We start from the raw sequence: 20,981 nt of genomic DNA, 5'->3' as shown, positions 1-20,981 counted from the left end.
GTTTGCGTTGTTAAGATTGTATTGCTGCATGTCTGGATGGTTCTCCTGATGTATAGTCCCACGGCCCATCTTCAAACCTCTGTTTATGGGGGTGGCACTGTGGTAGAGTTGCTGCATTACAACGCCAGACACCCGGGTTCAATCCTGACTACCGGTGTTGTCTGTACAAAGTTTGTGCGTTATCCCTATGACCACGTGAGTTTTCTCCGGGTGCTCTGGTTTCCTCCCAAACTCCAAAGACGTACAGGTTTGTAGGTTGATTGGCTTCGGTAAAAATTCTAAATTGGCCCTAATGTGTAGGATAGTGTCAGCGTACTGAGATCGCTGGTTGGCTGATCGCTGATCACCGAAGAGCCTGTTTCTGCTCTGTATGTCTAAACTAAACTAAACTGCAGACGATGGAATCTTTAAAAAAACACAAAGTGCGAGAGGTTGAGTCGGATAACATCTGCGGAAGGAATGGATAGGTGATGTTTCTGGTCAGGGTCCTTCTTCAGACTGATTGTAGTGGGAAGGAGAGAAAGCTGCAAAAGAGGAGGGGAGCTGACAAAGTCTGGCACCGCTGCATAGATGGTGAAGCCTGCTGCCTCACAGCGCCCGAGATCTGTGTTCCGTTCTGACCTCGTTTGCTGTCGGTACGGAATTTGTACGTTTTCCCTGTGACCATGTGGGTTTCTTCTGGGTGCCCCAGTTTCCTCCCACTTCCCAAAGATGTGCGGGTTTGTAAATTAATTGCCCCTCTATAAATTGGGTAGTGGGTATATGGAACGAGCTGTCAGAGGAGGTAGTTGAGGCAAGTACGATAACAACAAGTAAGACACTTGGACAGGTACATGGATGGGAAAGGTTTAGAGGGATGTGGGCCAAACGTGGACAAATGGGACCAGCTTAGATGGGGTATCTTGGTCAGCATGGACGAGTTGGGCTGAAGGGTCTTTTTCTGTGCTGTACGACTATGACTAAGAGATGCCTGTTATTGCAGGGGTGTGTGTGTGTGTATGTGTGTGTGTGTGTGTGTGTGTGATTGCTGGTGGGGGGGGGGGGAGGGTCTGGTGAGCCTCCTTGTTCACAGTATTCACAGCCAGCTGTTTGTGTTGTGTGGGAACAGCTGGAGCAACACGTTTAGCAGCGTTCTCTCCCTGCTCCCCCCGGCTGTATAAGCCAGAATCATCTCAATCAGCTTCTGTGATTAAGACGTGTGTTTCTGCCGCTTTATTTAATTAAGCGTGCCATCTGATGGAAGCCTTGTCACCACGGCCCCCTACTACTCATAGGCCCAGGCTGTTGCTATGGTTACTGCCGTCAGATTTATTCTGCGTTGGTTTAAATTGACTGGATGATACTGGTCACATCATCTCCTTGCCAAAGTCTACTGGATATAGACTGGTGGGACTCAGGAGAGAGCGAGGGAGGGCGGGCAAGGACGGCAAGCCATTGGGCCCATTGAGGTGATGCTGGTCTTTGGAAAGAATTGTTAAACTACGACCTCCCACTTTACCTGTATCCACCTATCACTTGCCAAAGCCAACACTTATCCTGCCCATTAAGATTTGGTTTAGAGATGCAGCATGGAAGCAAGCCCCAGGGAAAACTCATGCAGTCATGGGGAGATCATACAAACTCCATACAGACAGCATCCATAGTCAGGATCAAACCCGGGTCTCTGGCATTGTAAGGCATCGCTGCACCACTGTGGCACCCGTCCGTCATGCACATAATCCATATCCCTCCATTCCCTGCATATCCACGTGCTATCCAAAAGTCTCTTAAAGGCCACTATCATATCTGCCTCCACCACCACCCCTGGCAGCACGTTCCAGGCACTCGCCACCCTCTGTGTAAAACAAACTTGACCCGCACATCTCCTTTAAACTATGCCTCTCTCAAATTAAAGCTAAGATATTTCCACCCTGGAAAATAGGTTCTGGCTGAATACCCTATCTACGCCTCTCATTATTTGATATACTTCTCTTTATTACTAGGTTGTCTGCAGAGACTGGAGCAAGTTAGCTGGAAAGAGTTACGTCATCTTGAATATGACAGAAAACAGCGAATGTGTGAGTATACATCTCAAACACAAACTCTCTCTTAGCTCAATATGGAAATCTAAAATAAAACTGCAGATGTGGGCAGTTGTGGCATCACAGGTTGATAGGATGGTCAAAAGTATTTCAGCTCATTGGCCTTCATGTGTCAGAGTATTGACTATAGAAGTTGGGAGGTCATGTTACAGTTGCATAAGACATTGGTGAAGCCGATTTAGAGTATTGTGTTCAGTTTTGATCACCATGTTATAGGCATGTTGCAAAGCCTACCTGAAGCGTCGTTGAAAATCTGCTGCTGCGTGTGTGCGCGATTTTGGCGCCGTTTAGAGGGGGGCGGGTTTAAAACGCGATTTTCTCTAGGCTGTTCAAATCGAAGATGTTCAGCCTAGTTAATTATTAACGAAAAATCGCTGGCAGACCCCGGTCGCAAAAGCTATTATTAGTTTTAAAGGCCTCGTATAATAGTTATAGTAGTTTAAAAATCAATCTCTAAACCCGCGACCGCCAGCAACCGCAGGGTCTCATAAAGCAAATATCTGAAGTTAGGCGGTATATTTTTACATTAAAAAGGGCTTCTAAAGAACCCGTTATACAAAGTTTAATATTGCGAGTAGCTCATTTTGGGCCCATTATATCCCGCAGTATTTTTCTGGGCATTTGAGGGCACAAATCTACCGCAATGTGAACGTTCTAAACCAGCGCGTTCCACAGGGACCCACTGGAAAGCTGATTTAAATGGGCATTTATTTACAGCAATTGAACACTAAATTCCTTCCATTTGGTCTATAAATTAATGTAAATGAGATTTAAAAATCATGTTTTATTGTGAATTATTTGTGAATATTATTTGGACATTTAGGCTATTTAAAAATGTTAATCATTTATTAAGAAATGGATAGATGTTTAGATCTAGTAATTGAAGTCTGAAATTAGCTACAATTAGGTAACTAACTAATTATATGCTTTAATTTCAGGTCATCCAAGTAAGATTATTTTATATTTGTTTCAGAATGCTTCAATCTATGATAACTGAAAATTTCATTCAGTTCTCTTAATTTGTAAGAAAATTATGGGCTTTTGACTGTTCACGATCACAGCTTTTTTGTTATGTCCATAGAAAATCAATAGGGAACAAGATGCTCATTTCCGAGTATGAAAATGGCCATAACTTTTTAAATACTTGAGATATGAAAGTGAATTAGGTGTCAAATTAAACTTATTTTTATGCTTTATCTGATGGGATAAATTACAGACTTGATTTTTAAAATCTCAAAATTTTGTAACATTGCTACATGTTATTGGAAAGATGTTGTTAAGTTGGAAAGGGTGCAGAGACGATTTACCAGGATGTTGCCAGTACTCGAGGGCCTGAGCTATAGGGAGAGGTTGAGCAGACGAGGACTTTATTTGTTAGAGGGTAGGAGGATGAGGGGTAATCCCAGAGAGGGGCATAAATAAGGTGAATGCACAGTTTTTTTAAATCCTAGAAGAGCTGTGTTATCTTCTGTGGTTGTTGGGGAAGGTGCAGTGGGAAGGTTCTGGGTGTGAATGGAAGTGGAGAGGTGATCATCACGGATACCTCGTGCTGTTTCCGTGGGCTGTTGTCCCTTTCACCACCAATCAAGGGTGACACCATTGACGTTGGCTGCCATATTGGCCTGCAGCGCCACCTACAAGTCTCCGATGGTATTGCATCAGGGAGACGGTTGCAAATCAACCCGAGTCAAGAGTGTTTTATTGTTAGACACAAGAAGCTGGAGTAACTCAGCGGGACAGGCAGCATCTCTGGAGGGAAGGAATGGATGATAGGCTTTCAGGTCAATCCCCTTCTTCATACATGGGGCAATAAACTCAACTGGACTTGACAAGACTTGATTTGACTTGATGAGACTTTCAAGACTTGAACACACTACCACAAGCATTGTAGCATCACCGAATTCTCAATGCTTTATTGTTGAATGTCCCAGACTGAACAATGATATTCTTACGCAGCACAACAGAATATGTAAGCATAGTACTCTGTAAACAATGTGATGAACGAGAAGAAAAAGTTAAGTGAAAAAAGACAGTCATACAGCGTCGGAAGAGGCCTTTCCACTCAATTTTCTCACACTGGCTATGATGCCCCATCTATGCTAGTCCCACCTGCCTGCGTTTGGCACATATCCCACTCAACCTTTCCTGTCCATGTACTTGTCCGAATGTTTTTTTTTATTTTTTATTTTTTTAAATATTTTTACTAGAAGCAATGTACAATAATATAAAGCATGAATAACATAATACATTTCATGTACAACTTCTTGTTTTAAATTTAGTAGTAAAAAAAGTAACAAAAGCAAGAAAAAGAGAGAAAGAGAATGTTAAATAAAGTAGTGAAATTGATAGTTCATGAAAAAATAGAGAGAAGGAGCCCATAAAGATATAAAGCCCGAGAGAAAAAACAAAAGGGAGAGATGAAAAAAAAAAGAGAGAATTTAAAAAAAAGATGCTTCGTATCTTTACACACCCCTCACCCGGTTCTGAAACAGTTAATTTCTAAAGTTATGTTGCACCATACGCTTGTAAAGTCGATAAAGGGAGACCAAATCTTTAAGAATTGGTCTGATTTGCCTGATAGGACGAATCTCATATCTTCGAGATGTAACATTTCAGACATGTTTGAAATCCACATTTTAAGCGTTGTTGTGGGTGCATTTTTCCAGAATTTAAGTATTTTTGCCGTTATTTAGCCATAATTAAGGAAACACTTTTGGAACGAAGTCAGCTTACAGCCGTCTTCCATTGTTCTGAAGATAATCAGTTCTGTATTGGGATTCAATTTTATTTTAAATAATTTTGTGAAGATTCCAAAAATGTCATTCCAAAATGTATGGAGTTTTATGCAAGAGACAAAGGAGTGTACTATAGTTGCATCTTGAGATAATCATTTATCACAGATGGGAGAAACATTTGGAAAAATTTTGTTCAGTTTAGTTTTCGAGTAATATAATCTATGTAAAATTTTAAATTGAATTAAGTTATGTCTTACATTAATCGAACATTTATGTACATATAGCAAGTATTTTTCCCATCTGTCTTTCAAAATTTTTATAGATAGTTCTTGTTCCCAGTCCATTATAATTGCATCTGTCAATGGTATTTCTATATTTAGAATGATGTTATACAAATATGATATTAAATTAATTGATTCCGCCTTTCTGTTCATTCCTTCATCTAATAGATCTGAGGTCAAAGTTTGATATTCTTTTAAATGCTATTATTGTCTTTTAAATGCTATTATTTACCATTGGTTCTTTGTTTCTCTCAAAATGTCATTTGTAAACCAATTATGTTTTGTCCAGGAAGTGTTTCGGTCTGACAGAGGGTTGGAGCTGCTGAAGATCGTGGCTGAGACCTTCTCCAGGAAGCTGAGCACTCCCGCCAACTCGTGGCTGGTCTCTCTGAGCAAACCCAACGAGGACGATCGGCATCTCCTAATGATGCTGGCGAGCGACCGAGGTGACCGTCTTCCTAACACCTTTGATTGAGACCATAAGACATAGGAGTTGAATTAGGCCATTCAGCCCATTGAGTCTACTCCGCCATTCAATCATGGCTGATCTTTCTTTCTCAACCCCATTCACCTGCCTTCTCCCCATAACCTTTGATGCCCTTAATAATCGAGAACCTGTCAATCTCTGCTTTAAAAATATCAAAATGATTTGGCCTCCACAGGCATTAGTGGCAATGATTTCCACAGATTCTCCACCCTCGGGCTGAAATGTAATTTATGTACAATTGATGTTATTGTGCGTTGTGTGAGTCCATGTGCCTGTGATGATCCTGCAAGCAAGATTTTAATTATACCTGTACCTCACCGTACGTGTGCATGGGACACTAAACTGGACATGGTAAGACTTGATTTGACTTGATGAGACTTTCAAGACTTGAAAACACTACCACAAGCATTGTAGGTAGCATCACTGAATTCTCAATGATTTGCTGAGTCCAGTGGTAGCTTTTTTAAATGTTTTATTCATTACAATGATTATACGGCGTCAGAGTAAAGCATTAAAATATCTGCAGTCTTTAACTAAAAGCTGAACATATCATAACCAACAAAACAAAGAAACTACGGAACTGTAACTAAAGGAGTGAAGACTGAACATGACTAGAGACAAAAGGCACTCAACTAAATACTCTTATAGAACAGACATGGAATACACTGCTGAAAAGCAAGCTTCCTTGTCTCTATAGGGTGATTGAGGTCCTTTGAATACAGCTATCCAGGATAAAAGCTGTAGGGGTTAAATTGTTGTGCAGCTGGCTGACACCTCTCTGTACTTCACAGAGACACTGATTTTGCAGCCCCCTGTCTTGTCAGAAACAACAATCCTGGGAGTCTCACAATTTGTAATGTGCAAGCTCTCGCAAGCATGGATGGCTTTAACGGGAGCCTGGAGAAACATATGGGGCAGTAGGGAAATGGAGGGTTCCCTTGATAGATTTAAATGAGAGGAGGAGGCAGGAGACTGTGGTGGAACATAGAGGCTAGCAATGTCTAGCAAATAAAATGGCCTCATCCCCACAATTCATTACCTTGGCTGGGAGTGAGAGGGGCTCCCTCCACCAGCTCCTTCCTGCACAGCCCTAATCTCAGTCCCATCGCACGATGAGATCATTGTCCATCTCTTTATGGACTGTGCGTTGGCGAAGAAGGTCTGGAAGAGGTTGCGGTGGTTCTTATCGAGGTTTGCCCCAAGTGGCTGTGTAATGGAAGGACCAGTTCTGTGCTGTATATCTTGTGTAACTCTCTGTAAAATTCACATCATTCTACATAATAATTGTCTTGACTTTGGTGATCCAGGTACGATACCAGCGAAGGAAGTCCTTGCAATGTTGGGCGACGTCAAGGAGAACTTGAAAGAGGTGAGCCTTCACGTGTGCATCTGCTGCTGACCAAAGCCTTGGTGGATGGGTGCATGGATAGGAAAGGTTCAGAGTGAAACCATGACACAAAGTAACTTAGCGGGTCAGGCAGCATCCATTAAGCAGGAAAGGGTGCCGGAGAATATGGATGGGTGACATTTCAGGTCGGGACCCTTCAGACTGATTGTACTGGGGAGGAGGGGTGAAACTGGAAGTGAGGCAAAACACAGGACAAATCAGTATGTTGTTTTGCTCCAAATTCTAATATCTGCTGTCTAAATGTAGGAACAAGGAGCAGCAAATGCTGGTTTACAAAAAAGAACACAAAGTGGGGGAGTAACTCAGAAGGTCAGGCAGTATCCCTGGAGAACATGAATAGGTAACATTTCGGACCTGAGGTTTAGAGACGTGTGGGTCAAATTTGGATTAGCACAGATGACTTGGCCTCTAATGTCGTCTATGGCAATGAACTCCACAGATTGACCCCCTCTGACTCAAGAAATTCCTCCTCATCTCCTTTCTAAAGGTACGTCCTTTTATTCTGAGGCTGTGCCCTCTGGTCCTAAACTCTCCCACTAGTAGAAACATCCTCTTCACATCCATTCTATCCAGGCCTTTCACCATTCAGTAGGTTTCGGGAGGGCTTGTTTCTTAGCTGCATGACTGTGACGCTAATGTCGCTGTGAATCTCTTTGCAGATCGGTATCCAGAACATCACCTCGGCGACGGGTTGCCAAGGGAAACCGAGCCAGCCTCGCGGGGATTATGGGAAACTCTTTGTCGTGTTGGTCATCATTGGCTCCATCTGTGCGGTCATCATTGTGTCTGGCATTGTCTACATCTGCTGGCAACGTCGGCTTCCAAAGCTGACGCACATGGTCAGTGCCACAGCACCAACTAGGGGCGGAAATCCCGGGGGGGGGAGGGGACACATCCCTCCCCCCCCCCCCCCCCCTGTTTTGAGAGGTGGGGGACGATCCCCGCCATTTTTTGTAATCCGGATTTTAAAACCCGGTGACATCTCCACTTTCCACGAGACAGTGGGGGTGGGACTGCTGATCGAGGGCGCCGATTGGACGAGAGAGACGTCGGTCAGCAGGCGATGGGGCGGGACATGATGATTCAGCGCGATGATTGGAGGAGGGAGGTGTCGGTCAGAGGCGGAAGTAGGGGGGTGGGACTGGGGATAGAGCGCGGTGATTGGAGGAGGGAGACGTCCTGGAGCAAAGATCATGGAGTGGAGCTTGAATTGGGGTCAGCCCTGGACACAGACCTGCGCCTCATCCGCAGCCAGGATCGATACCGGCTCTCCAGTGCCGCAATCGCTGCCGAACAGCCACTGGACCATCCCCGCCCCCACCCGAGTGCCACCCCCCCACACGCCCAGGGGTGGCCAGAGATGTCGGGAGTCAGACATAAGCGGTGCCCCAAGGCCCACAGCCAGCGCAGAGAAGCAGCGCTAAACCCAGGTCAACTCTGCCTGTCCCACCAGGTTAACCTACAGCCCTGCCTGGATTTACAGGAACGACGGCCCAGGCTTACAGCCAGCGCGGAGAAGCAGCGCTAGCTCCACGGCTCCGGACTGCTGTCCCGTCAGTCCAGGCAGGGCTGTAGGTTAATCCGGCAAGACAGGCAGAGTTGAGCTGGATTTGGGCCCACAGCTGAAGCCTCCGAAGCCTCGTGTTTGTGTGTGAGTGTGCGCATGCGCGCGCGGCCGCCACAAAATTATGTCCCCCCGGTCCCCCCCATGTTTTGATAGCGATTTTCGTGCCTGGCACCAACCAACACAAGTGGGCATCATTAGGGGGTCAAGCTTAGATGGATAGAAGGAACTGCAGATGCCGGTTTATAAACTGCTGGAGCAACTCAGCGGGTCAGGCAGAAGAAGGATGGGTGACGTTTCTCTGGAGAAGAAGGATGGGTGACGTTTCGCATAGATGACCAAGGAAGGGTTGAGCCCATTATAACCCATTGTTGGCTGGGGACGAGGTGATAACAAAGGAATACAGGGATGCGAACAGTGGAATCAGTGGGACAACTAGGGTGAGGGACGGGGGAGGGAGGGAAGGAATGCAGGGGTTACCCGAAATTAGAGAAATCAACGTTCACTAGCTTAGATGGGGCAGGTTGGTCAGCATGGACAGGTTGGGAAAAGGGGCCAGTTTAAAAAACACAGGGCGGCACAGTGGCACAGCTGGTAGAGCTGCTGCCTGACAGCACCAGAGACCGGGTTTGATCCTGACCACGGGTGCTGTCTGTGTAGAGTTTACACGTTCTATGTGTGATCGTGTGGATTTCTGCTGGTAGAGCTCTGCCTTACAACGCCAGAGACCCGCGTTTGATCCTGACCTCAGGTGCTGTCTGTAAAGTTTGCACGATCTCCCTGTGACCACATGGGATTCCGCTGGGTGCGCCGGTTTCCTCCCACATCCCAAAGACTTGCGGTTTTTGTAGATTGCCTCTAGTGTGTAGGGAATGGATGAGAAATTGGAGTTGCATAGATCTAGTGTTAGATCTGATAAATCTAGCGATGATCGGCATGGAGTCGTCTTTTCCAATGCTCCATTTTTCAATCAATCAACTGACCATAATAGTGCAAACCTCAAAACACTGCAAAACCAAAGACGCAGTCCACAGAAGATCACAGTTTCTGAGGTTAGTGTTCTTGAACCTGGAGGTCACGGTTTTCGGGCTGTACCTTCTTCCCTATGGTAGCAGTGAGATGAGTGTGTGGCCAGGGTGGTGTGGGTCTTTGTTAGTGTCGACACTCTTGCAGTTGGAGACTTAAGGTTAGAAGTTCAAGTCCAGCTGTGGGGGTTTGATCACAATAATCCAAAGCAAAAATATGTCAAGTATATTTTAGGATATTAAAAAACATGCTAAGTTCTGGAGTAACTCAGAGAATCAGGCAGCATCTCCGGAGAATGTGGATAGGTGATGTTTCAGGTTGGGACCCTTCTTAGATACATAAAAGGGCCTTATTCAGGTCCCGACCCGAAATATGGCCCATCCTTGTTCTCCAGAGATGGTGCCTGACCCTTATTCCAGCACTTTGTGTCTTTTTAGTAAGCCGGCATCTGCGTTTCCTTGTGCCTATACTTTAGGAATTTGTTGAGTTGTTTGTTGGAATTCTCTGGAATTCTCTGCCACAGAAGGTAGTTGAGGCCAGTCCATTGGCTATATTTAAGAGGGAGTTAGATGTGGCCCTTGTGGCTAAAGGGATCAGGGGGTATGGAGAGAAGGCTGAGTTTGATGATCAGCCATGATCATATTGAATGGCGGCGCAGGCTCGAAGGGCCGAATGGCCTACCCCTGCACCTATTTTCTATGTTTCTATGTTGTTGAGGATTCATCTTTATTGATGATGATAATAATGCCATTATTCCCGTGTTGCCTGCCCATCAGCCCCACGGTGAGGAGCTCCACTTCGTCGAGAACGGTTGCCACGACAACCCGACCTTGGACATCACGATCGACAGCACGGTGGAGATGCAGGAGAAGAAGCCCAGTGTCAATGGCGATGCCAGGGAACGTTCCGGAGGCTGGAGTGCCCTGGTGAACAAAGGGCCGAAGGACGAGGGGGACAGCTTCGAGGAGGACACGCACCTTTGAGAACGTCCCTCACTTGAAAATAGAGTAGAGCCCATCGCTGCTGATGGACCCACACACTTTACACAGAGGATTGCTGCTTTGTAAACCAACTATATTCCTTTTCTTTTGTGCTGTGGAATCCTCAAGAACTCCAGCATCAGCACCAAAATTGGGCGTCTTTGACTTTGTTACCTCCGTGTCTTGGAATAGTACCTTGGACACACAAATGTTGGGGGGGGTTTGCCACTTACTATAAGGGGAAGACCTAGAACAGAAGACCAATAGTCAACTTCAGAGGCCCAAATATGTTTTGATCCATGGCATGTCTTGGAGTGACATTTTGGGCATTTTCTACATTTCCGAATTCAGACTGCGAACTTACTTGAAAAGGGCTCGATGCCCATATGAAGGGCGAACATGTGATTGGCATTAATAATACTTTGTGGGTGGGGAAGGATCTTCAGGCTTGGGGGTTTGGACATTGCTGGCCAAGTCAGCATTTATTATCCATCCTTTGGTCATTGACCTGAAACGTTACCTCTGCTTGCTTCTCTCTCCTTGGACGCTGACTGAATAGCAATATATTAACAATGTCAATTGGGCCATCACATCTTGTCCTTGAGAACATGTTAGACAGAGGTAGTAGTTGGGGAAGGTACAATGGCAACATTTGGACAGCTACATGGATATGAAAGGTTTAGTGGGATAGGGGCCGGGAGCAGGTAAATGGGACTAGCTTGGAATTGGTCGGCATGGACTGGTTGGGCTGAAGGGTCTGTTTCTTTGCTGAACGACCCTATGATTCTAATTTTTGAGGGAACCATATTTCTCAATGTAAACTAGACCAGGGAAAGTCAGCAGACTTCATACTTTAGACCTTATACTTTAGAGATACAGCGCGGAAACAGGCCCTTTGGCCCACTGAGTGTGTGCCGAGCAGAGACCACCCTGTGCACTAATACTATCCTACACGCTTGGGACAAATTACAATTTTACCAAAGCCAATTTGACCTACAAACCTGCATGTTTTCGGAGTGTGGGAGGAAACCGGAGTACCCAGAGAAAATCACATGGTTCACATGGAGAACAGACAAACTCCATACAGACAGCACCTGTAGACTGGATTGAAGCCGGGTCTTTGTTGCTGTAAGCAGCAGCTCTACCACTGCACCACCGTGCCGCCGTAGGCAGCTCAAACCCTAGAAATCTGTAAGTGTGATTCTTTAATCCGTCACCCACCCATCGGACTGTTTCCCATCAACTATTGCTTGGTTTCTCTCCTCATCTCCAGTTAATGTGTGATTACCAAATTCTTCCAGTTGTGAACGGGAGATATTTCATTTGGCTGTTTCTCCAACAAAGTGTTAATGGTCTGATAAAGACACAAAGAGCTGAAGTAACTCAGCGGGTCAAACAGTATCTCTGGAAAACATGGATAGGCGATGTTTTGGGTCGGAACCTTCCTTCTTTACAGCATCTCCATGTTCTCCGGAGATGCTGCCTGACCCATTTAGTTACTCCAGCACTTTGTGTCTTTTGTTGTAAACCAATATCTGCAGTTCCTTGTTTAGTTAGTGATACAGCATGGGAACAGGCCCTTCGGCCCACCAAATCCATGCCGACCGTCGATCACCTGTTCACACCAGTTCTGTGTTATCCCACTTTCTCATCCACTCCCTACACATTGGGGCAATTTACAGAGAGCAATTAATCTACAAACCCACACGTCTTTGGGATGTGGGAGTAAACCGGAGCACCCATGTGGTCACAGGGAGAACGTGCAAACTCCACATATAAAGCACCCGAGGTCAGGATCGACCCAGTAGTTCCTTGTTTCTACCTAATGTTCAGATAGACTTGGTCAAAACTCCTTGGACTTGTTTCCGTTGTGTTGGGTCTGTTGTAGATCATTAACAGAGACTAAAACTGTGATAGTCAATAACTCCATTGCCATCAGCACTGCAGTAGAAGGTGAACCGAGGAGCCCTTGTCTCTCTGACTCTGGTTCTTGGCATGTTCCCTATTGGAGCTGATTACTTCAATTGAAATAAAGTTGGTATCAACCTGAAGTCTCGGCTGGTAGATTTGTTGAACAGACTTAAGCCCCTGTCCCACTTTCACGACCTAATTCACAACCTCTGCCGAGTTTGCCCTTGACTCATACTCGCAGCATGGTCGCCAGAAGGTCGTAAGTAGGTCGTAGTAGGTTGTGACGCTAGTCGTAGGTACTCGTGGCATCAAGTAGGTCGTGGCGTTTTTTCTAGCTTGATAAAAAATGTCCACGAGTTAAAAAAAGGTCGGCATGGAAAAAATCGATACTTTTTATTTGTAGGTAGGTCGTAGTAGGTCGTGATGCTAGTCGTAGGTAGTTGTAGGTAGTCGTAGGTGGTCGGAGGCATTCGAAGGTAATAGCTCCGGGGTGAAAAAAAGGTCAGTAGGAAAAAAAAGGTTATTTAAACAGCAGAACGTCACCTCTGTCACTCCAAGGCATGTTCATTCATAGCTGGAGAGTTTTTTGGAGAGGAGACGTGTTTTAGAGATGGCACCAGAAAGGCAGCAGCACAGGGGAAAGGCACAACCCTCCAAAAAACCTGCCATGCAGGTGTTGCCCACCCAAGAGGAGGAGTGGCAGGAGGTGATGCCACAGGAGGTGATAGTACAGGAGGAGGTAGCCCTGCATGAGAGACCCCTGGAGAGGAGACCAGGGTGGTAGTATGTCCCCACCACCACCTCATCCTTCACTGCCTCATTTGAATGCAGCAAAGCAACCCTTTCTCCTGTGTCTGACACAGCATCAGAGGCAGATGCCCCATTGGTGGTGAGGAAGGGCTGGAGGAAGGTTATGCCCTACACCTTCACCGGGCAGCAGGAGGGGGACCTTGAGGAATGGTTCCAGCAGAATGCCATCCTGTATGAAAAGGAAATTGAGGGGTACAGGGACAGGGACAAGAATGGCATGCTTGCCATCCACTGCCCCACATGTGTGCTTAAAGTTCCATCTTTTGTCAAAGCCCAGCGCCACTCTCTCCCAGTCATCTGGTGTACTGGGACAGTCCATCACATCATCTCCATTCACCCATTGAGACCTCTTCTTGTGCTTCCACTTCACCCTTGCTCTTCCCCTTCTGCCGTTCTTAAAAGGCTGCTGAAGCAAAAGGGCTACTGCAAACAGCAGTAAAACGTGCATGGTCGAAGTCAGTCTTCAACATAGTCGAAGGAGGTCGAGGGAGGTCTTCTTTATAGTCGTGGGAGGTCTTCAACATAGTCGTGGGAGGTCTTCAATATAGTCGTAGGAGCCCCTAGACATAGTCGTGGAAGGTTGTAGGAGGCCGTACACAGAGTAGTGGAAGGTCGTAAGAGGTCGTAGATTACCAGATCTTGATTTTTTTTAGGTCATTTAAGGTCGTCAGAGGGCGCGAATTAGGTCGTGAAAGTGGGACAGGGGCTTTATAGAGTTACATAGCACGGAAACAGGCCCTTCGGCCCAACTTGCCCAAGCGGACCAAATTGCCCCATCTACACTCGTCCTATCTTCATGCATTTGGCTCATATCCCTCTCTATCTTTTATATGTATCTGTGCGCACATGCACCTATTCAAGTGTCTTTTTAATATTGTTATAGTACTTGCCGCAACTACCTCCTCTGGCAGCTCGTTCCATATACCCACCCAAAAAATTTGCCTCTTAAGTTCCTATTAAATCTTTCCCCTCTCACCTTAACCTATGTTCTCTGGTTCTTGATTCCCCTATTCTGGATAATAAACTCTGTGCGTTTACCCTATCTATTCCCCTCGTGATTTTATACACCTCCTTAAGATAATAATAATGTTTTGTTTATAGGAACAGTGCATATTAATGAACATTTGCATGTAAATATGTGAGATTGTAGCCAATCAGTAGCTAATTTCCGTCTCTAGTCCCAGGCAAAGGTAGGTGAAGTGTCTTGCCCAAGGACACAACGACAGTACACACTCCAAGCAGGATTCGAACCGGCCACCTTCAGGTTGCCAGCCGAACACTTAGCCCATTGTGCCATCCTCCTATACTCCCAGGAATAAAGTCTTACCCTGCCCAATCTCTCCCGATAGACCAGGCTCTCGAGTCCTGGCAACATCCTAGTAAATCTTCTCTGTCCTCTTTCCAAATGCGTCCTCACCAACGTCGTATACCTAGGCCAACCGCTTGCCGTTTGTCACTTCAGAAATGAACTGTAAAATGATCTCAGGAAATACAGCACAATCAGTGGATCTTTCTTTATATTGACTATATTACCAAATCAATACATTAATTGTGCCATAAAATAAATATATTCTGTTTACACATCTGAAGAAGAGTCCTGACCCGAAGCGTTGCTTATCGATTTCATTCCACAGTTGCTGCCTGACTTTCTGAGTTACTCCAGCACCTTTGTGCTTTGCTCAAGATTCCAGCACTTGCAGTTATTTGAGTCACTCAGCATGCAGCATGGAAACAGGCCCTTCGACACAACTTGTGCATGCTGATTTTGGTGCCAATTTGCTTATAATTGACCAAAAGTGAAGTGAAGTTAGGTTTACTGTCATATGAACCAGTATGGTGAAGCGTAAATATAATGCACATGAACCAGTATGGTGAAGCGTAAATACAATGCAAATCTTGCTTGCTGCAGCATCACAGGAACATCGACTCAGTAAATGCATGAAAACATATGCAAGATAGTAAAAAGGAGAAAGACTGTGCAAAACATAGACGTGTGGGTTTGTTGGTTAATAGGGCTCTGGAATTATCCTGAACCTGTCAAAGTCCCTGGCATAAGCCTGTCACAGCCATTCAAATTCAATATTGATTTACACAAATAACAAGTTACAACCAATTTGAGACAGTCCTCACATTCCTATCTAAACAACCTTCCTGGATTGAAGGAAACGAGGAGAATATGCTGTGTGGGGGGTAAGTTGGAAAGTTCAGATTGGATTCAAACAGGCTGGTTAAACTTTCGAGGTGGGTTGGCTTAAATAAAGATGCTGTCACATTAACCTCTGGGGTTGGTTCCAGTCTGTCAGGGCACACAGTTGGGAGCCAGGTCCGGGTGACCAGGCGATGATAATTATGAGAATTTGCAGCCATTTGAACCGCAGCCAAACTAGAGGCTTCACTCAGGAGTGGGTCGCAGCTCCCCAGCTGAAGGGACCTGTTCTCGCTCTCTTTGAAGGAGGCGCCGCCCGCCCCAGCGAGTGGCAAACGCGGAGCCAGCCCGTAATATCAGTGGGAGCATTTTCTCAGTCAGACTTTGTCGACAATTGGGGTGGGGAATCTGGGAGAGAGAGAGCTGGCGATGTCGCACAGACGGAACAGTTTAATAACGACCCATTAAAATCCGCCCTTCGGCCACTAGGCAACCTGGGCTGATCTGATCTGACAGCCCTCTCGCTAGCTCGCTGTGTGCCCGATCCTAACGCAGAACCTTCACAAGACCTTTGGGCTTCGGATAACACCTGCACAAAGAGCCTCTGCGAACAAGGGCTGGCGAACTGTGCTGGTCAATGTGCACTGGGCGAGATGGCGGGGGGAAACGCACCGCAACCACTGCAAACTTGGAACAGCAGAGTCCCTCCACGCAACCTATCCAATACTAAAGGGCAGGCATTTCGCAGTTAAATGTCTTATATTGGATTGGCGGCTCCTTCACAGGGCCAACCCTGTACTCATTCCTCGGAGATGAATCTTTGCCTTATCAGTACATTCGCAACGCCTGAAGGTAAAGCATCAGCCCACAACACACTGATACAGTCGCTGCTTGGCTCAGATTAAATATATTTTTACACATAAATTATGAATAAAGATAAGAAAATGTTTCAGACACAAGTAATATTTTCTTATTCCAGTAGCAAACACATTAAGGATTAAATGAAAATAATTAATCATTTAATTTTTTGAATATCTCATAATTGCAGATTAATGAACTGAACTTGAACTGGGACTGTGTAAGTAGTTTGTGAACAGCAGAACAAGAAAGGAAGCTATTGAAGGTACACAAAATTGCTGGAGGAACTCAGCGGGTGCAGCAGCATCTATGGAGCGAAGGAAATAGGCGACCCTTCTTCAGACCCGAAACCCTTCTTCAGACCCGAAACATCGCCTATTTCCTTCGCTCCATAGATGCTGCTGCACCCGCTGAGTTCCTCCAGCAATTTTGTGTACCTTCGATATTCCAGCATCTGCAGTTCCCTTTTGAACAAGGAAGCTATTGAGTTGAGAGTTCTAGATTAATTCCTTGGTAGAATAGTTAAGAATTTATACAGTTTATACAGCGCTGCATTCGCTTTAAAAAAAAAAATCCCGAATGACTTTTGACAAATCCCATGATTCCTAACGTTTATCGAGATACCGAACTCGCTTGTTAGCTGCGCCACAGTGCCGCCCCTCTGGAAATTGCCTCCAGTGTGCAGGGAGTGGATGAGAAAGTGGGATAATGTAATGTCGCATGCACAAAGATACAGTGAAAGCTTTGTTTATTCAGTCAAATCATACTGTACACCATACTGTGCAAATTGAAAATAAAGTGTAGAATATAGCGTAGAACAGTAGAATATCGGTGAAAATGCAAATATTAAATGGCTCTCCTGTCACCTGTCAGGCCGCGGCGCTGCGGTGGGTGAAGCGGTGCCTCCTCCTGTCCTGCAGCGGCGCTGCGACCGGAGGACCGGTTGGTGGGCGGGAGCGGGAGGGAGGGAGGGAGGGAGGGAGGGCCGGTGGCGCCGCTGCGCGGCAGCAACAACAACAAATAATAAAGCGCGGCGGCCGTCAGGGGAGGGTCGATGCTTCGCCGCGGAACTGCAGCGGCGGCGGCAGAGACAGAAACATGGACAGCAGCGAGTTGTTCACCAGCTGCAGGAAGGGAGAACTGTCCAGAGTGCGGTGAGGAGGCGGAATGTCAGCGGCCGGGGCCTGAGGGGGCAGGGATGGGGGTAGGGATGGGATGGGGGCAGGGATGAGGGTAGGGATGAGGGTAGGGATGGGATGGGGGTAGGGATGGGGGCAGGGATGAGGGCAGGGATGGGATGGGGGTAGGGATGGGATGGGGGTAGGGATGGGGGCAGGGATGGGATGGGGGTAGGGATGAGGGCAGGGATGAGGGCAGGGATGAGGGTAGGGATGAGGGCAGGGATGGGATGGGGGTAGGGATGGGGGCAGGGATGAGGGCAGGGATGGGATGGGGGTAGGGATGGGATGGGGGTAGGGATGGGGGCAGGGATGAGGGTAGGGATGGGGGTAGGGATGAGGGCAGGGATGGGATGGGGGCAGGGATGGGATGGGGGTAGGGATGAGGGCAGGGATGAGGGCAGGGATGGGATGGGGGTAGGGATGGGGGCAGGGATGAGGGCAGGGATGAGGGTAGGGATGAGGGCGAGGAGAGTGGGGAGAGTGTGGATGAAGAGGGAGGGGCAGGAGAGATTGGGTAGAACTGGGTCTGATGGGGTGAGGAGGTGAGTCTGGGAGAGGAGGAGGAAGAGGGTCTGGGGAGGAGGGTTTTAAGGGGAGATTGGAGGGAAGGGCAGCATCCCTGGAGAACATGGACATGTGATGTTTTGGGTCGGGATCTTCAGACTGAGTCTCTTGATTTTCAGGAGAAGCATGATCTCTTCTGATTCAGCAGGGGAAAGCTTGAAGGAAGTAGGAAACCTAAGCAGCAAGTGTGTGCATCTGACTTAATGTCAATGATGTTTATATCAGAAATGCAGGTCATGTTTGGCAAGTTGATCTTTGATTCGTGAAATTGTGGTCCACCCCAGAGGTACCTGTGCCTGAAACGAGGTGGAGCAACAGATTGTTAAATAGATAATATGTAGAAACCAGGAACTGCAAATGCTGGTTTACCAAGGAAAGATACAAAATGCTGGAATAACTCAGCATGTCAGGCAGCATCCCTGGATAGGTGACGTTTCGGATCGGAACCCTTCTTCGGACCTGAGAGGAACTTCTTTAAAGTAGGCATGGCTTGAGGACATTTTGCAGTGGAACAGTCAAAATGCAGAAACAAGGAATGGCAAATGCAGGTCAGGCAACAACCCTGGAGAACACAGATAGGTGACGTTTCAGGTCGGAACCCTTCTTCAGGCATGATGATTTGACGCAATCTGTGTGGGCAAGATACTGAGGCCTGGTTTAATTTGATTGAGTTTTTACCGGATCCTTTGTATTGCATCAATATAGAGCTTGGCTTTAAAAAAAGAAATAACCTACACTGCATACAAACTTCCCTCCCCTGTCAAAACAAGTCGAGTTTATTGTCATATACACAATTTCATTATGGCATGCAATCTAATCTTATAACAGACGTTCAGTCATACATAATACAGAAAATCCTGTTCAGTTAGAGGACAACGAACATGCCTAGTTATCAAATTCTTCATTGAGATTTTGGATTTTGATGAAGTTGTCCGCATACGAGTTAAATGATTGTTTCACTGTAGGCTGAAGGGACTGAAGATGCTGGATTCTTGCGAAGAACGCAAAGTGCTCAGTGGGTCAGGCAGCGTCTCTGGAGGACATGGATAGACAACATTTTGGGTTTGGAGCCTCCTTCAGCATTGTTTCACAATTCCTGATGCCTCTATTATGAATCTGCAGTGATCATTGCACGAGGCAACATTGATCACGATAATATTAATTCAGCATACCCGAACTGGCAATTCCATTTAATACATATTTGGTTACTTCAAGAAGGCACCATCTATCATCAAGGATTCCCCCTCCCCCCACCCTCCCAATCCATGCCTTGCCTTCTTCTCACAGTTACTGTCGGCCAGGGGGTACAGAAGCCTGATGTCCCACACCACCAGGTTCAGAGCAGTGAGTACAAAAGATGCTGGGGTAACTCAACGGGTCAGGCAGCATCTCTGGAGATAATATAGGTGACGTTTTGGGTGGGGACCTTTAGACTGGAAGTAAGAGGTGGTGGGGGGGAGAGAATCGGTGCTGCGAAAAAACCATGCTAAAACTGTGCGCCAGCTCTCGGACACCTCATACCTACCCCTTGACCATGACCCCACAGATGAGCACCAGGCCATTATCTCCCATACTATTTAAGGTCTCCCCCCCCCACACCCCCTACCTTGCTTTCGGTCTGAAGAGGGGTCCTGGCCCAAAACGTCACCTATTTCCAGAGATGCTGCCTACCCCCGCTGAGTTACCCCAGCACTTTATGTCTATCTTTTATATGAACCAGCATCTGCAGTTTATTTCTACACTCAGTGAATACAAATACCGGTTCGGTCTACAGCAAACAGCTTCAAGAGTCAAAAGTGTTTCATTGTCACATGTACCTATAAAGGAACAATGAAGTCCTTACTTGCAACAGCATTACAGGTCTGTAAACACAATACTCAGAGGTAACGTGTAGAAACATGCAGATGCTGGCTAATACACCAAAGGACACACTGCTGGAGTAACTCAGCACGTCAGGTAGCATCTCTGGAGAACGTGGATAGGTGATGTTTCAGGTCGAGACTCTTCTTTAGACTGAAAAAGGTTCAAAGGTCAGTTTATTGTCACGTACCAATTCAGGTACAGTGAAACTCGAATTACATAACATAATTAATTTAATTTTTTTGTTTATTAAAAACTCCAGTATTACTGCAAAAAGTCAAACTTATTAGGCTTCAACATCGAGTATGGAGCTGGTCCCAAGATCAGAAGCTGACCTGCGTTATGATGCATGTAGTTTGGCACTAATATTGGCTGGAGTATTCCCCTGTTCCCTTCGGATGGCGCAGTGGTAGAGTTACTGCCTTGTAATACTAGAGACCCGGGTTCAATCCTGGATACGGGTGCTGTCTTTATGGAGTTTGTATGTTCTCCCCCTAACCTGCATGGGTTTTCTCCAAGATCTTTGGTTTCCTCCCATACTTTGTTGGTTAATTGGCTTAGTATAAATGTAAATAAATGTTTAAAATAATTGTCCCTGGTGTGATTAGAGTAGTGTTAATGTGCGGGGATCGCTGGTCGGTGCGGACTTGGTGGGCTAAGGGCCTGTTTCTGCCTTGTATCCCTAAGCTAAACTTGTGGGTGGAGCCAATATGTCAATCAACATCACAGAAGCAGGCACTCTGGCAGATTTAAGGACGACAATGTATGACTGTCGCATTTCCCACAGTGTTATATCGTTATGTATCAACAAGTGCTTCACTAGCTGTAAGCTGCACGGCAATTGTGAAAATGCATGTAAGGTCAAGGTCAACAATCATAGAAGTGTTACAGAGCAGCAGGAAACTGTTTGGTCCATTGAGTCCATGCAGGATCTCAGGGCAGTAATCTATTCAATTCCATTTCCCTGTGGCTTGAAAAAATATTTTCTGTTGTGCCTCTTGTCTTCTCATTTGAACGTCCTGATTTGACTGATTCCATCCCTTGCACAGAGAAGTTAGACTTGGATCATCACCACTATTTGCTTAAAAA

General features: G+C 46.1%; 2 protein-coding genes across 4 annotated transcripts in view; both read left to right on the top strand.

The window, feature by feature from the left end:
• Positions 1-12,613, top strand: part of podxl2 (podocalyxin like 2) — a 31,964-nt gene extending 19,351 nt beyond the window's left edge. Inside the window, exons 5-9 of the mRNA XM_033036983.1 lie at positions 1,983-2,057; positions 5,387-5,543; positions 6,892-6,953; positions 7,652-7,831; positions 10,359-12,613. Coding sequence (XP_032892874.1) covers positions 1,983-2,057; positions 5,387-5,543; positions 6,892-6,953; positions 7,652-7,831; positions 10,359-10,565 — 681 coding nt within the window. The 3' untranslated portion in view covers positions 10,566-12,613. The remainder of the gene's footprint in view (positions 1-1,982; positions 2,058-5,386; positions 5,544-6,891; positions 6,954-7,651; positions 7,832-10,358) is intronic.
• Positions 12,614-17,289: 4,676 nt separating this feature from the next.
• The window catches only part of abtb1 (ankyrin repeat and BTB domain containing 1), a 56,054-nt gene continuing 52,362 nt past the window's right edge, over positions 17,290-20,981 (top strand). For 2 of the 3 annotated variants that reach the window (XM_033036987.1, XM_033036985.1), the window contains exon 1: positions 17,290-17,441. In XM_033036987.1, the coding sequence (XP_032892878.1) occupies positions 17,386-17,441 (56 nt within the window). In that variant the 5' untranslated portion in view covers positions 17,290-17,385. The remainder of the gene's footprint in view (positions 17,442-20,981) is intronic. The other variant, XM_033036988.1, reaches the window with a different exon arrangement.

This window comes from Amblyraja radiata, chromosome 18 (genome assembly GCF_010909765.2).
Source record: "Amblyraja radiata isolate CabotCenter1 chromosome 18, sAmbRad1.1.pri, whole genome shotgun sequence".
Classification (NCBI taxonomy): domain Eukaryota; kingdom Metazoa; phylum Chordata; class Chondrichthyes; order Rajiformes; family Rajidae; genus Amblyraja; species Amblyraja radiata.
The sequence above is the reverse complement of the archived record's forward strand: the minus strand, read 5'-3'. Positions and strand labels throughout refer to the sequence as shown.